The sequence below is a fragment of the Ahaetulla prasina genome, chromosome 1, assembly GCF_028640845.1.
Source record: "Ahaetulla prasina isolate Xishuangbanna chromosome 1, ASM2864084v1, whole genome shotgun sequence".
Classification (NCBI taxonomy): domain Eukaryota; kingdom Metazoa; phylum Chordata; class Lepidosauria; order Squamata; family Colubridae; genus Ahaetulla; species Ahaetulla prasina.
Window position 1 is genome coordinate 359,733,582 of NC_080539.1, and position 17,257 is coordinate 359,750,838.

The 17,257-nt window shown below is 39.7% G+C and overlaps 2 protein-coding genes across 6 annotated transcripts in view; one reads left to right on the plus strand and one right to left on the minus strand.

The window, feature by feature from the left end:
• Positions 1-461: 461 nt before the first annotated feature.
• On the minus strand, positions 462-12,510 carry LSM4 (LSM4 homolog, U6 small nuclear RNA and mRNA degradation associated). 4 transcript variants are annotated; one of them, XM_058163269.1, is made up of 6 exons: positions 12,146-12,271; positions 11,000-11,104; positions 10,845-10,886; positions 6,910-7,008; positions 5,259-5,442; positions 462-1,672 (listed from the first exon to the last, which is right to left on the minus strand). In XM_058163269.1, the coding sequence occupies exons 3-6, from the start codon at positions 10,845-10,847 to the stop codon at positions 1,581-1,583; spliced, it is 378 nt and encodes a 125-aa protein (XP_058019252.1). In that variant the 5' UTR covers positions 10,848-10,886; positions 11,000-11,104; positions 12,146-12,271; the 3' UTR covers positions 462-1,580. The 4 variants fall into 4 exon arrangements, with proteins under 4 accessions (XP_058019252.1, XP_058019249.1, XP_058019251.1 ...); XM_058163266.1 differs by lacking the exons at positions 11,000-11,104; positions 12,146-12,271 and adding an exon at positions 12,299-12,510; XM_058163268.1 differs by lacking the exon at positions 11,000-11,104 and having other exon boundaries at positions 12,146-12,277.
• Positions 12,511-17,117: 4,607 nt separating this feature from the next.
• Positions 17,118-17,257, plus strand: part of PGPEP1 (pyroglutamyl-peptidase I) — a 40,094-nt gene continuing 39,954 nt past the window's right edge. The window contains exon 1 of one of the 2 annotated variants that reach the window (XM_058163270.1): positions 17,118-17,230. Coding sequence is in view for 1 of the 2 variants with exons in the window: in XM_058163271.1 (XP_058019254.1) it covers positions 17,197-17,230 (34 nt within the window). In the remaining variant the exon portion in view is untranslated. The remainder of the gene's footprint in view (positions 17,231-17,257) is intronic. The other variant, XM_058163271.1, reaches the window with a different exon arrangement.

The following is a 17,257-nucleotide window of genomic DNA, read 5'->3' on the forward strand; positions in this document are numbered from 1 at the left end:
GCCATAAATGCAGGCTAGTTGCCGAGTGCCCAAAATGCAGTCAAGTGACTCGTCGGGTGGGGGTGGGAAGCAGCCATTGGAACTTCAAATCTGGGTCATAAAAACCTTTGGGGTAGGGGTAAGGTCTGTCGTAACTTCAAATGATCGCTAAGTGACCGGCCAGAACTTGAGGATTACCTGTAATAACTTTCATAGCAAGTAAGACTCCCAAATGACATGAATGCTGTCTTTTCCATCTGCAAGAAAAGGTGCACCTCCATTTTCCTACTGGGAGTTTTCAAAGGTAGAAAGCAAAACAAGATCCGTTCAAGAGAAAAAAGATGCTGCATGCAAGAGAAGAAATCCAGCACAGGCCAGACAAAAGGGAGGTTGCCTATTCTTGAGTATGATTACCTGGAGAACATTTTTACAGGGCCCTTCATTAACATTCCCACCCCCTTTTCTAAAACATACACACAGAGTAACAGATAAAACTTTATTCCACCTGTAACAGACAGGCCAAAAACGTGTAAAAATGTTTTTACCCAAAATATCGTAGCTGCTTTTTTAAAAAAAAAAAATTATCAGTATTGACTAATGGGTTGTCTTAAGTGCTGCTTCTAAAATGGTATTTTTGAAACTCTCATCTGAAATCCCATTTTTACCCCCCCTCTTCAGCTGAGGCACCTAATTCCATTTAGGACACTTCGAAGCATATTGTGTGTGTGTGGAACTTGTGAAATTTCACTTCCTGTGTGTGGATCACTAGCAGTTAGTCAGAACGGATGGAGCCAGGCCTTTGAAGGACAGCTTTTTCTAAATCTTGCCTTACTTTAAGGCTCGTCATGGGTTACGGACGTTCTCTTTTTTGGGCTACAGAAAACCTGCTCCATGTGGGCGAGGGAGGCCACATTTCAGTTGTTTAAAACAGAAATTTAGCACTGAAAATAATCTCTATAAGTCACTGAAGGTATTATTTCTCAAACTGGGTGAAAAAGTAAACTTTTGAAAGGTGAAGTTGTTAAGAGACATAATTCCCTCTTCAAAGTAGTCCAATCGTTTAAAAAACAATCTCGCTGCGCAATAAAAAGATCGCGAGGTAAGCTGTTTCATTGCTTTAATTCTTCTCCCCAGCTAGGAGGAAAAACCAACATTCACTTCCCAGCTGCTAAATGCTGGGAACTTTGGCTACCAAGAACCCACGATTGCAAATTTTCTGCACAACACAATCAATTATTTTGCTTGCTTAAATGCATTTCATGGTTTATCAATTAGAATGAAACTGCTCACACAAAAACTGCACATTCTCTCTCCAATTTCAAAAACGTGAACTTGGCTAAGCTAGTCGTTTTACCATAGTAAATTCCAAGAGGAGGGGAGTCAACTGAGCACTGCTCTCCATGGGTGCCCACCCAAACAGAAGCTGAAACACATGTTTGCGTGGTAAAACACCTGTAAACCCTCATAAGATGCCTAATATCACAGTTATTCACATTTTTAAAAAAGTACAACTTTGTTTTGTTAAGGGGAGACAGGTAACCAGTATGTCCCAATGACATAGCATCTGGGCGCAAAGCACTCCCTGGCCACAGTTCAGCTTCTCACTGCTTTGCTGCCTGTCTCCCTGGCTTCTTTTCTTGCTGTCCCCGACCACTCCCTGGGATTCCTCCTCGACCACGACCTCCAAACACTCCTGTAAACAGAAAGGGAAGCATTATCTCAGGGAGGGAGGGAGGGAGAGCAACCAGGATGGTTAGGGGACTGGAGAATAAAACACAGGAAGATCGGTTACAGGAACTGGGCATAGCTAGTCTAGTGAAGAGAAGGATCAGGGGAGACATGATAGCAGTGTTTCAATTATTATTATTATTATTATTTATTCAATTTTTATACCGCCCTTCTTCCGAAGGACTCAGGGCGGTGTACAGCCAAGGTAAAAACAAAAACAGTACAATATACAATTAAAATACAAATTAAAAAACTTATTATAAAATTTGGCCTAAAAACTTTAAAATATATAAAATTAAAAAACCCCTTAAAATTAATAATAGAAATTTAAAACCAATAAAATTTAAGCCAGCCTTGAGGGCCTGCCACAGAGAGAAGGGGGTCAAGCTATTTTTGAAGGCACCCAAAGGCCAGACAAGGAATAATGGATGGAAACTGATCAAGGAAAGATTCAACCTAGAAATAAAGGAGAAATTTTCTGACAGTGAGAACAATCAACCAATGGAACAGCTTGTCTTCGGAAGTTGTGGGAGCTTCATCACTTGAGACTTTCAAGAAAAGACTGGACTGCCATTTGTCAGAAATGGTACAGGGTCTCCTGCTTGAGCAGGGGGTTGGACTAGATGACCTAGTAGGTCCGTTCCAACTCTATTAATCTGATCTGACTTGGAGACAATGCCACCCACACCACACACCATGCTGAGCAACTACATATCAACCAGAGCCCTCCGAGATTAATCTCTGCCAGGTTTTTATGACTTTATGAGTATTAATCAACACTGTGTCAGGGTTCAGGTGCTGTGTTTAACAATTGGTTGCTGAATAAGCCACTTAAATTTATTACATTTTTATCTCGACTTTAATTTACTTTATGAGTAACTCAAGGCAGCGGACATAAATATGCCTCCCTTCTCCTAGTTTCCCCACAACAACCCTGTAAGGTGGGATGGGTTGAAAGAGAGTGACTGGCCCAAAGTCATCCAGCCAGCTCTCATGCCCGAGGCAGAACTAGAACCCACCACCTCATGGTTTCTAGGCCACCACTTAGCATGCTCCATAATGTAGGAGGAATCTTGCTGAACCAAATCATCCAGTAAACTTGTTGCCAACAGGTGCCAGAAACATGCATCCAGGCTAAAGAAACTCACTGCCACCTTCTACTTGCCCTCCAACTTTTGGTATTAAGAGAAAAAATGCTCAAGCAGGACACCCTATACCAGGGGTGTCAAACTCAAGGCCCAGGGGCCAGATCCGGCCTACGGGGTACTTAAATCTGGTCCGCGGGACCACCCTGGAAACAGCAAAGGACCAGCCCGTGGTGCCCCTGTCAGCAAAAATGGAGCTCGGGATGGCCACAAGTGGCCCTCACGAGCTCCGTTTTTATTGGCAGAGGGTTGCAGGAGGCCACTGCAGCTGAGAACGGAGCTCAGGAGCCAGTTTTCGCTGGCAGAGCGCTCAGGCTGCCACAGGTGCTCCCAACACGCCCACCCTGGCCACAGCCCACCTGGCTCCCCGATGCGGCCCTCAATGAAATTGAGTTTGACGCCCCTGCCCTATACCGTTCTGGAAAAATGGCTGCCCAGTCTCCACAGGTTCTGGAAGTAAGCTATTCCACTGATTAACTGATTGATGAGAGTTTTGAGATCTTGAGCCAAATTCTCAGTGCCATTGAGAGTTACTGCTCTTGTAATGTCCTAGGAAAGCAACGTGTGATCTTCCAAATGCCTCCAGAGAAGACTTTTTGAGTTAAACTGCAAGGATACTAATGATTTATCTTTTAAACCAGCGGTCACCAACTGGTGGTCCGTGGACCACTGGTGGCTTGCGAGAGAATGTTGGTGGTCCATAGAAAAATTATTTGCATTTTTTATATTGCACTAAATCAGGAGTCCTCAAACCACAGCACCTGGGACGGATACATGCAATGAACGTTTGTGTTGCTGCAGAGAGTCTCCCCCTTTGGGGTCTTTTTGTGTGGGTCGGAGGGGGGGCAGAAATTCCGACTTGGGGTCTGCTTCAGTTTCCTTGTGCAGGGCTTTGGGCTAAGGCTGGAGGGAAGTGCTGCTGGTACCTGGCCTTGCACTCCCGCAGGTCTTCCCTCTGCTTGGAAAACCTATCCTCGTAGTCCTCAGTGAGGTGCTTCTGCTGAGTCTCCTTCTTGGTCAGATCCAATTTGAACTGAATTGTTTTGCCAACTCTTTCTCTTGGTGGTTGCTTAGGTCGACCAACTGCTTCCTGTTGGGGTCCTAAGGAGCCTGGGTAGGCAGGCAAGAAGTGGCTGGGAGGCAAGGGGTGAGTAGAAGCTGGCGAGGTGCCCCTCGAAGTGAGAGACATCGAGTTGGCCACCCCTATCTAGTCACATGACCACCTAGCCACGCCCACAGAGCCAGTCATTAGGAAGAAAGAAAACATATTTATTCATTCAAGCAGGACTGGCATAAATAGTTGTTTTAAATTGGGGTTTTAATAATATTTTAAATTTTTAAATGTTTTAATAATCGGCCGCACAGTAATAGTTCTTTTTAAATTCTTTTAATTGTATATATTGTATATATTTAATTGTATATATTCTGTGTTTTATTTTGGCTGTACACCGCCCTGAGTCCTTCGGGAGAAGGGCGGTATAGAAATTTAATAAAATAAAAATAAATAAATAAATAAAGATCATATTAGTGGTCCGTGGGATTTAAAATTATGAATTTAGTGGTCCCAGAGGTCCGAAAAGTAGGTGACCCCTGTTTTAAACAATTCTTATGCCAATTATATGTAGCTAACAAAAAGGCAGGGATATACTCTGTCTTGAAACTTGCAGTGTATAGAGGAAAAAAATGACAACTGGAAGAACAATTGCTTTGCCCTCTCAGTCTCCTCCTTCAGAGGAAATATGGCCAAGCTGAGACACAAATAGATACAGATGATTCAGGAGAAGGAGTAGAGAGGTTTTCCTCTTCAAATTATGAGGATCTGATAAACTTCTGGCAAGTATGGCAGATGAAAAGGAACTTCACACAGCATCTTAATTTATGGAGTTCACTGTTAGATGACTTTAGTATTTATGGAGATCTTCTGAGGAGGAGTAACAGAACCCTCCATCTCTACTGACAACTGCCCTAAATACTAAAGAGCTGAAATGTAATATATTCCAGATGTGACATCAGCTATGTTTACTGGAAGGCTGTATCCTACACTTTGCTACAAGAACTGAAGCAAGGGGATAGTAATCCAATCCCTTACATTGGCCAGAGCCTGAATAGCTACAGAATTTGCTTTACCATTCCTGCTTTACCATTCCTGCTATAGAGCTAAGCTCCTGAAACAGAGGTGAATGGGTAAGACTCATAGCTTTGCTTAGTTAGGATTAATTTAGCCAGGATTTCCTAAATAAACCATGCTATGGCTTCAAACAAAAAAAGCAACAGATTATGGCTTAATGCAAAGTTTGAATGGGATCAGTCAGGAAGTTTTCCACCCCACTCCTCCAAGTGCTGAGATTTTAATGACCACGGAAATCAGCTTCCAAACTTCTTTCAAAGATTAAAAAGAGGACTTACCTCGCCCAGGGCCACCAATGCCACGACCTTTCTGCTGCTTCTGTTGCTGCATCCCACCACGGCCCCTGCCTTTGGAGACCACCTCTTCTTTCACCATATCAATGATCTCATCAGGAATACGCAGGTATTTGATGGTGCTGCCACGGATGTAACATTCAGGCATCCTCCAGAATTTGTCTCCATCCTTTCCAGGAAAATACATAAGAAAGATGGATGCAGCATCAGACTATTGTTACTCTCAGTAGCCTGGATTTTGAATGTTGAATTATATTTATTTATTCCTTAGCATTTTACAAAACAATGGTCTGATTAAGAATCAGTATCATGGAAAGATACACCAAATATTTTTTTTGAATCTTCCAAAAATAATAATGTTCCTTATGTCAGATGTAAGTCAAAAGTTGTTTTTGTCATATTAAAAATGAGTTTGACAGGGAGAATTCTCACTGCCTTCCCGTTGTTTGTGACCCATTAATATTTTGTTTTGTCTTTCTGAACCAAATATTGTTTTTTCTATCACAAATTTCTTTCTGTCAAAAAGCAAAATGTTTTTATTTCCCAAAAGGCTATCAAGGCCCAGTGAATTTGGTATCTGGAAGAAGTCAGGCTGACAGCACCACCTAGTGGGCAACTAGCAAATATAAAATAAGGGGTCCTTGATGCTCTCTGAGCTTGCTTGTTTTCTTGCAGACGTTCATTACCCAAACCAGGTAACATCATCAGTGCTAGTAAGGAGTGTCATTTGCTGTGAGTTTATATCCTGTCTGTGTGGCTGTTTACAGCCTAACCAAAGAATCTCTAAGACCACCCACACAGAATATAGGGGCCTCTGGTGGCTCAGCAGACTGTTATTAACACAGCTGCTTGCAATTACTGCAGGCTCGAGTCCCACCAGGCCCAAGGTTGACTCAGCCTTCCACCCTTTATAAGGTAGGTAAAATGAGGACCCAGATTGTTGGGGGCAATAAAAGTTGACTTTGTATATAATATACAAATGGATGAAGACTATTGCTTAACACTGTGTAAGCCGCCCTGAGTCTTCGGAGAAGGGCGGGATATAAATTCAAATAAAATAAATAAATAAAATAAATAAAAAATATAAACTTGCAGCAAACAGCTACTAGCACTGATGATGTTACCTAGTTCGGGTAATGAAACGTCTGCAAGAAAACAAGCAAGCTCAGAGAGCACCAAGGACCCCTCATTTTAACCCTGAGCTACAAATATTATCCTTTATTGGTACAAATATAAAATATCCAGAAACATAGCTAGGATAACTAAGACTGAGTTATAGGTAGTACTCGACTAATGCCTTATTTGCTTAATGTCCAAAGTTAACATGGCACTGAAAAAAATTGGACATACAAACTGGTCCTCGCACTTACTACTGCCCTGGTGACATGATTGCATTTGTGACTTTCTGAACAAGCAAAATTGATGGGAGAAAGTCAGGGTTGCTTACAACCACGTGATTCATTTAATGACCCTGGTGATTCTCTTAACTGCAGCAAAGGTCAAAGTTCAAGCAAAGTCCTAAAGCCTATATAATTGTTTTCTACACGGTCATTCTTCTGATTTCATTTCTGTCCTCCTCCTTTCTAAAAATTAGCAGTCGTCATCCATAACAGAAAAGCATAGAAGTTGTCCTTACCCTTGATGTACAGATAACTTCTCGAAGATTGATGTTCATCCAGTTATCACAGCTAACCAAGTGACCGTTGTACGTTTCACCATTTTTGAGTTCCACCAGCTGAAAAGGCAAAACGGGCAATATAACAAGATCACAGAGAGTACAGTAATGTAATTCCATTAAGAAATAGTTCATTCTCCTAAAACAAAAAGCTGTGTCCTTCCTCACCCATTGCTATTTCCACTATACATACAAACATATCTAATAAGCTGTTGCCTTTCAGAGGAAGGCACCACAGTTATTAGATAGTAATATTTAACAAGCAAGTACTGGAGCGCATAGCATCAGACATTATCACTAGAAGGCAAAATCATAAAACTGCAAAATCTCACTTATTTTGGTCATGCCATGCAGGAGAAAACAATTCAGCTTGGAAGAGTTGGCGGCAAAAGGAAACCAGGCTGCCAAAGAACACCGTGGCTGGACACCATCAAAGCTGACACCAGCCAGAGCACAGAACAACTCAAAGAAGTAGCCAAGACTGGAAGATGTAGAGAGACTTGGCCCATAGAATCGCCAAAAGACGGACAGGACTGACTGAATATCATCATCATCATCAATATTTAACACACACACAACTTACATAATAAGTTTAACAAATACTGTTAACAAAAAACCTTTGGTGCACTATTTCAGACTGTATTTGAAAACGTCTGCCAACTTCCCCACCCATAACTGGGGAGGATTCCAATTATTTTTTCTCTTGACAAATGCATTTTTTCCACCCAGTGAATTCAGTTTCATAGGAGCATTTAATTAGAGGTGACTTCAGAAGAACTTTTCTGAATGTTTCAGTCCTGAAAACAAAATAGGCCATGTGTACCAAGGGTGCATTTTTTCCAAAAAGGCAACTGGATTTTGTTTTTCCTTGAAGATGTTTCACTTCTCATCCAAGAAACTTTTTCAGGAGACATTTAGGCCTTGTATACTATAATTTTAAGTGTTCTGACTGATTCACATACTGCAACTGGATTTTTAAATAGCATTTTTTTCAGCCTAGTTCTTGTCATTGCTTCAGAGAGGATGAGAACATCTGGAACTTGGAGTACTGGCACAAAATAGCATAGGGCCCAGTGAATATGAGGGACTAGATTCTGCAGCTGGAAAAACTGGGACATGTATACATAGGACTATGCATCTCATTTAGTAATTGTTAAAAGTTTGTGAATTCTTTGGAATTTCCAATATTTGCATAAAGGTAAAGGTAAAGGTTCCCCTCGCACATATGTGCTAGTCGTTGCCAACTCTAGGGGGCGGTGCTCATCTCCGTTTCAAAGCCGAAGAGCCAGCGCTGTCCGAAGATGTCTCCCTGGTCATGTGGCCGGCATGACTAAACGCCGAATGCGCACAGAACGCTGTTACCTTCCCACCAAGGTGGTCCCTATTTTTTCTACTTGCATTTTTAGGTGCTTTCGAAACTGCTAGATTGGCAGAAGCTGGGACAAGTAATGGGAGCTCACCCCATTACACGGCAGCACTAGGGATTCGAACCGCTGAGCTGCCGACCTTTCGATCGACAAGCTCAACGTCCTAGCCTCTGAGCCACCGTGTCCCTTAATATTTGCATAAATATACCCAAAACATAACATGTTCTCCATATTTCCTAAAACTAAAGAGAACCCAATTAAATGAGTCCAAAACATGACACTTGTCCATTTATTTATTGAGGAAAATAATCCAAAGCTACATATCAGAAATTCAAAAAGGTTCACAAACTTTTAAGCATCACAGTAAATTAATGCACAATTACGATAATGTCAGCTGGGTTTGGTGAATTTGAGAGATGCTTCCATAACACATGCAAAAAATATAACTATGTGCATTTGGGACTACACTGCTAAATTTAGCTGATGTGTGTGCATGCTTTTGTACCACATCAGCAATTATGTATGTTTAATAGCTAACAGCCCTTTCTATCTGTAAATAAAAGTAGCAGTGAGGACCAATATAGGGGTTTTATTTGGCTGTCCCTGGCAGGAACTGCACTGGCTGCAAGATTCAGTTGCAATTCAAGGTGCAAGTGGTCACCTTTAAAGACTTGCATACCTCCAATCTAGCCATTGGATAGGGGACTCAATGGGGGGAATTCAGCACTGAAGGAATGCCATCTTGAGGGGATCTGGGCTTGAGCTTGCTCAATGATGGCTTTCCTCCTTTGGGACAACCTCTCAGATATCCAGACCATCTCGTCTTTCCTCTATTTTCTGACATCATTAAACCATCTGAGTCTTCAAAAAAGGCATTAGGAGATGAGCAAGATCGTGCTCCACTTGAACATCTGTGCATCAGACAGACTTCATTATAATTAAGATTAAAAACAAAACGTTATAATTATATTCTGCTACCAGTCCAACACACAGGAACTTACACAAAAGAAAGCAAATTTAAAGTATCCATAGTTATGAAAACAAACTTCCTGTCAATTGAAATAATGAAGCAACAAAACAAAAAGAAAAAAATGGGGCTGACAGGTTAAAATGTTCTTGAAAATGGATCTCTTTTCGATAACTTCCTATATGCACTCCAGGATGGCAGCAACCTGATCTCTGCAGGGAGACTTTTTCAGAAAACTGGTACTGCCACTGAGGAGCAATATCTCCTGCTTTATGTATGTTTTTCTCCGAATGGATCTAATAGATCAGATTAGTTCAGACTGGAACAGGAAAATCTCTAAGTACACAAATGCCGACCCATGAAAAATTTTATAGTTCAAAACCAGCATCACCAGTGGCATTAACATTGCAAGCCATTCAAAATTTCTGGGAATGGAAAAGTGTATGTTATAATAAACATACCACACTTAAATTAGCATACTACATGCTATCAATCATGCTGTTAAGCACTTTTTATGACATCAAAAATTTCCACCTATGGGCCACTAAATGAGCAAGTTTGATATTCAAGAAATTAACACTACAATGTATATTATATCGTTAAGAGTATTTTCATTTTAACATTTTCAGATTGCTTCTCTGTTTTTTATAATTTTGGAACCTTTGTTCTCATCTTTAAAAAGATGAGATTGTATTATTGGTCTTCTACATGTTACATATCTTTATAATTTAGATTACCTAGGAAAATATTTGTAATATAGCATATAAAGAATGATTTAAAAAGAATGCAGAGTGCTTACATTTAAAAAGTATTTTATATAAATGCATTGCTTTACATATTTATATTATTGAAAATCTTTACAGGCCAATAGATATGGAAGCATAATGTACAATAAATTGGCCAAAGAAATACTATTTTCTAAAATTCTACTAATTTATTCCTTTGAAAAAATCAAAGCACTGTTAGCAAATTTCCATTTAGACACTAATTGAAACAATAGCTTTGCTAAGCATTAGATATTTGCAGGTTGTTCTCTAATCCTAGCGTAAGATATATAAAAGATAGAAGTCATAAAAAGTATCAGGAGCTACAGCAAATACAGGTATTCCTCAACTTACAAAAGTTCATTTAGTGACCATTCAAAGTTACAATGGAACTGAAAAATGTGACTTATGACTGTTTTTCACATTTATGACCATTGCAACATCCCCATGGTTATGTGATTAAAATTCAGACACTTGGCAACTGACTCATATTTATGACGGTGGCAGTGTCCCGGGGTCATGTGATTCTGTTTTACGACTTTCTGACAAGCAAAGTCAATGGGGATGCCAGATTTATTCAACAATCGTGTTACTAACTTAATGACTGCAGTGATTCACTTAACAAGTGGCAAGAGAGGTTGTAAAATGGGGTAAAACTCACTTATCAAATGTCTCAGCAACACAAATTTTGGACTCAGTTGTGGTCATAAGTTGAAGGACACTTGTACTTTGGAACTTCCAAAAAGTTTTCTTTACAAATAAAAGACACTTTGATCCTAATAACCAAGTCTAACTTACCATTGGGTGGTTCTGTGCCGTTTTCAGCAAGGATAGTGGAAGCTGCAATAGAGAAAGTTCAACAGCTTGAGAAACATAAAGGTAAAGATAAAGGTTCCCCTCGCATATACGTGCTAGTCGTTGCCGACTCATACCCAGTGTATAAATAAACATACCCAGTGTATAAATAAGTTCCCAGAGCAATGTCATCTTGTAGTTTTTAAACAATATTTTCTGTCCCTCTTGTCAGGAGATTGCCTCACACAAGAACTCCTCCTGTTCTTAACACAAGAAGAAACGGCATGTTTCATCCTCTCCTGATTTCAAGTTCCTAACATAAAAATTCATCTGGATCAAAAACCATCCTCTTATTGTAATGTAAAATAATCAAGAATAATATTAGCAGGTTCTCTAAAGTCTAATAAGCTGAAGGATGTGTGTTTGCATTTTATTTTTATAGTTATAATGTACACTGAAGATGGCATTTAATTTCATTGTACGAGGTGCAATGACAATAAACTAAAACAAAACGTATGGTAATACTAATTTGAGATGCTTTTTCCCGAACGCTGCTAAACAAATAAGTCCCTCAACATTGTCAAACTATTTATTAAATCTGCACTACTATTAATCTTCTCATCGTTCCCATCACCCATCCCCTTCCACTTATGACTGTAACTTTGTTGCTTGTATCCTTACGATTTATACTGTAATTGATTGTTTCCTGATTGCTTATTTGTAGCCTATGACTATCATTAAATGTTGTATCATTAAGTGTTAAATTTGTACCCTATGACTATCATTAAGTGTTGTATCTTGATGAAGGTATCTTTTCTTTTATGTACACTAAAAGCATACGCGCCAAGACAAATTCCTTGTCTGTCCAACCACACTTAGCCAATAAACATTCTATTCTATTCTATTCTATTCTATTCTATTCTATTCTATTTAAACATATCTCTAATATATATTTTTTCCAGTGAAGGCTGTTTATACCTATAAAAAGCAGCACTATAAAAACAAACAGCTCTAGGCCAAATTAAAACTTGAGAGAAATATCTACAGCTTAATAACATTTCATTTTCCTGGTTCATGCAAAAACTACTCTCTCACGAAACAAGCTGCCCCCCCTCCACCAATTCCTTACCCTGCTTTAGTCCTACAATCCTAACACAGGCTCCAATTACACAACCCATATTACTACACAGTGAGTCTTACTCACGAAGTAAGAAACAGCATAGCCACATTCTACAAAGGGGCGATCCTAAAAATTCACGCCTGGAGAGCAAGCCTCCTTAAGGGCAGGACAAAATTATCCTTACAAGTAAATGGTGCTGGGATAAGTAAGTCCCAATTATCCTTAGGTAACAGCGAGGCTCGTTTAGGTTAATTCGTATTCTTAAGCCTTATTCTGAAACAGAAATATTTTTTTTTTCCTCCCGTAGCTCCCTTTTTTCCCCATTCGCAAGTCTCACCATCCTTCTATCCGCGATGCCCCAGGAACGTCAACTTCCACTTCCGCCTGCCGGACTTCCGCCCGCCTTAAGCCAAGACTTAGTTCTATAGCCAATCAGCATATAGTGCCGGACGTCCAATGAGAAGCTTCCGTCCAGGCTCTTGAAATTCAATCCTGAAGGAGATTTACAGTATTTTATCACTACTGTAGCGCAATGCCTCGAGGGAAGGAGGGAGGATAATACCCACAATGCAACGCAAGCCGTAACTAGGATCGTCTGCTTTCCTCTGACGGAGGAACGATCTGCGCTTGCGCGCCAGGGCTTATCCTAGACACGTTGCAATCTGTGTGTGTGAGTGTATGTATATATATACATACATACATATGTGTGTGTGTGTGTGTATATATATATATATATATATATAAATATATATATATATATATAGATATAGATATAGATATAGATATAGATATAGATATAGATATATATAGAGATATAGATATATATATAGATATAGATATATATATATATATAGATAGAGAGAGAGAGAGAGAGAGAGAGAGAGAGAGAGAGAGAGAGAGAGTGTCTCTGTTTTCTTTTGCCTGTATTCAAGGAGAAAGTTTGTTTAACTTTAAATAAAACTATACTTTCTGCAGTAGTATTTAAATAATAATGTGCATGCAAAATATTTTGATGTAAGTCTATACATTATAGGATTTATAACATTACTTTGTAAGAATCGTACAGGGGAATGCTGCTGAATTTTGCAACCCCTTTTCCATGACAAATAGTTGAAGATTTGCTATGATGTCATTCAACGTAGTCTAGCATAATAAATATAGCAATAATTTAGCAACAGGTTCTGACGGGTTCTGGAGAACTGGTAGCAGAAATTTTGAGCAGTTCAGAGAACCGGTAGTGGACATTTTGAGCACTTCGGACAACCAGCAAATACCACCTCTGGCTGGCCCCAGAGTGGAGTGGGAATGGAGATTTTGCAGTATCCTTCCCCTGCCATACCCACCAAGCCACACCACGCCCACCAACCCACGCTCACAGAACTGGTAGCAAAAAAATTGGATTTCACCACTGATATATATATAATATATCTCAAAATGGACACCTAACATCAAAAACGTCATCAAAAAAGCATAACAAAGAATGTTCTTTCTGTGCTAACTCAGAAAGCTCAAACTGCCCAAAGAGCCGCTGATTCAATTCTACAGAGGAATTATTAAGTCTGTCATCTGCACCTCCATAACTGTCTGGTTTGGCTCTGCAACCAAACAAAACAAACAGATTTCAACGGATAATTAGAACTGCAGAAAAAACAATGTCTACCAACCTGCCTTCCATTGAGGATCTGTATACTGCACGAGTCAAAAAAGGGGCTGTGAAAATATTTACAGACCCTTCACATCCTGGATGTAAACTGTTTCAACTCCTACCCTCAAAACGACGATATAGTTGCTCTGCACACCAGAACAACTAGACACAAGGACAGTTTTTTCCGAATGCCATCACTCTGCTTAACAACCAATTCCCACAACACTGTCAAATAATTTACTAAGGCTGTATTAATATTATTCTTTTCTTCCTTACTAGTATCTCTCTCTTCCCACTTATTACTATAACCATGTTGCTTGTATCTTTCAATTTATAGTGTTTTTACTTGTTTCCTAGTACAATTTGATAGCTTATTAGTAACCTTGACTATCACTAAGTGTTGTATCTTTTTATTTTCTATGAATGTATTTTATTCTAATAATAATAATAACAGAGTTGGAAGGGACCTTGGAGGTCTTCTAGTCCAACCCCCTGCCCAGGCAGGAAACCCTACACTATTTCAGACAAATGGTTATCCAACATTTTCTTAAAAATTTCCAGTGTTGGAGCATTTACAACTTCTGCAGGCAAGTCGTTCCACTGATTAATTGTTCTAACTGTCAGGAAATTTCTCCTTAGTTCTAAGTTGCATCTCTCCTTGATTAGTTTCCACCCATTGCTTCTAGTTCTACCCTCAGGTGCTTTGGAGAATAGTTTGACTCCCTCTTCTTTGTGGCAACCCCTGAGATATTGGAACACTGCTATCATGTCTCCACTAGTCCTTCTTTTCATTAAACTAGGCAGACCGAGTTCTTGCAACCGTTCTTCATATGTTTTAGCCTCCAGTCCCTTAATCATCTTTGTTGCTCTTCTCTGCACTCTTTCTAGAGTCTCAACATCTTTTTTACATCGTGGCGACCAAAACTGAATGCAATATTCCAAGTGTGGCCTTACCAAGGCATTATAAAGTGGTATTAACACTTCACGTGATCTTGATTCTATCCCTCTGTTTATGCAGCCCAGAACTGTGTTGGCTTTTTTGGCAGCTGCTGCACACTACTGGCTCATATCTAAATGGTTGTCCACTAGGACTCCAAGATCCCTCTCACAGTTACTACTATTGGGCAAGGCATTTTGTTTTTTTGGCCTAAATGTATGTACATAAATTTTATGTACACTGAGAGCATATACACCAAAGACAAATTCCTTGTGTGTCCAATCACACTTGGCTAATAAAGAATTCTATAACCTTGAGAATTGTACTTTATCTCTTAATATGGTGCATATAATATCAATGCTCTTTATGATATTATTCTCTACGAATGCATCAAATCCCCTGTTTAAAGACAGTTGGATTATCTATTCAGTCCAATGCCATAAAAAGAAGAATGTCAGACTGCAAAAAAGGTAAGAGAAATGTATTTCCTAGATTTATATATATTTAGACAGTTGCAAAAGTCAGTCAACTTTGGATTATTCATAGAAATGAAAAGGGTCACTGAAGCTAGCTTTTAGTTCACTGCAGGAATCCAAAGAAGGAATCCTTGACAGATGGCTGTCCAGCTGCTGCTTGAAAAAAATTCAGTGAAGATACTTCAGTGAAACACTCTTTGTCTTGGTAACTGATTCTCCTCTCAACTGCATTATCTGTTAGGATATTTTTTCCCAATAATACCATTCAACCAAGAGCCACTTTGGTGTAAAATGGTAAAGCACAAGCACAAAGGAACACCAGACAATGTTGTTTTCAACCTTGGTAGCTTTAAGATGTGTGGACTTCAACTTCCAGAATTTCTCAGTCAGCATGGGAATTGAAGTCCACACATCTTAAAGTTGCCAAAGTATAACAACACTGCTGCAGATTCACTTTAACAGAAAGCTATTTGTGGGCTTGGGACCAGTCACTCTCAGGAAAGAAACCAATGGTAAACCATGTCCAAATATATTGCCAAGGCTAGTCCCAGAAATCAACAGGAGTCAAGACTGACTCAAAGATACACACATAAACATCACCCGTTCAGCTGAAAAGTGTTTTAGTGTAAATTTAAAAGCACTTTTTTCTATGTAAGACCAGTGTCCAATTATATTCCATCTCAGTCAACTTTTCAAAAAACTAAAAGCCAACCATAAATATGGCTTATTGTTTTGCGTGAGGTGAATCTCATTGTTTAGTGGGAAATTATTTCATAATGGGTGGGTGAAAACATTAACAGGTACTTTAACAAAGAAAACAATTTCTGTAGCTCTGTTTAGAAAATTGTCGATCTTTACAACCCTGATTTAAGACATATTTGCAAAAAGTTGTACTATCTCTAGTACAGCAAGTTAATGTTTCATGAGAAGAACAAGGAATACAGTATGATAAATATTCCATATCTTGCAGTGTAAGAGCTGGATTCTAGTGCACTTTCCCTGGGTGAAAGGGCCCCATTGATTTATCTCTGCATAATCTATTAGGCAGGTTTGATGTTCTGGAGAAAAATAAGAGGGGCTGTTAAATATACCTTACTGTCTTTAGCTCCTAAATTAAAGTTTGGAAATAAACACATTTTACACTTAGCGCAAACACTGAGAAGATCTTTGTCAGAGGAAAAGGGCACATACTGTATACATATTAAACATCCGGCAGTTTTTCCTGGAAAAAGTAGTCAAGCAGTTCAATGGTATCTGGTAATTGCTTCAAAATCTTTTTCAGACCATACACCAATAGTAACAGGAATGCAACCTTTGTTCTTGCTATGATATTGGCTGGGTTTCATTACATATTTTAGATGACTCAGCTGCTTATTACAAGCACTGTAACTAAGATTAAAGTACAGACAACTGTGACAAGTTTGATTTTTCCTAGGTTAGCTGAGTAATACAGCACATACATTGTGTGCAAAAGGTCTACCTTATAAAGCTTGGTGGGGCTTAGAAAATATTTATCCAAAGCTTTAGAGAAGTGCTGCCACTCTAAGGGCAACAATAATGAATAATTGGACTGGTAAGAATATATATACAGCCTAGCCTGTAAAAAGACAACCAAGAACAATATGCTATTCGTCTGGATTTTTGAAACCTAGATCCGATAGTCCCTGGGTAAGGCATTCCCATACAATTATTTTGTATGTATTGCTTTATGTGCAGCATATAATAACAGCAACAATACCCTTATAGAAATAAAAACGGTATTAGACTAAAGGATTAATGGGAGAGAACTACAACTCCCAGGGGACTTTGGTATGGAAGTCATGGCTATTAACCAGTGCAGTTTAGCATGGACGATGTGCTGATGGAGCAGAACCTCTTCTGTCCTTCTGTACTGAAGGAGATCGGGAAAGAACGGGCTTGGTGACCACACTATTAAAAAGCAAGGGTATAAGTATGGTGTGCCGCTCTAGCCTTGCAAACATTCTTCCTCTATGGTTTTTCCTTCCCTGCGCTGTGCCTCCGCCTCTTTCTGCCGCGAGTGGGTGGGGCCTGGGTGTGGTCACGCGATCTCCTCCAATGGGCGGGGCCTAGGCCCTGAGTGGGGCGGGTTTGCTGCTCACTCCTTCAGTCAGTCGCCTCAAGTTGGTCGGGCAGAAGGGAGCGAAGGAAGCAAAGCCATGGAGAAGACCCGGCGGCCCGTAGTGGTGACTGGTAAGGGCGGGGGGAGAGGACAACAGG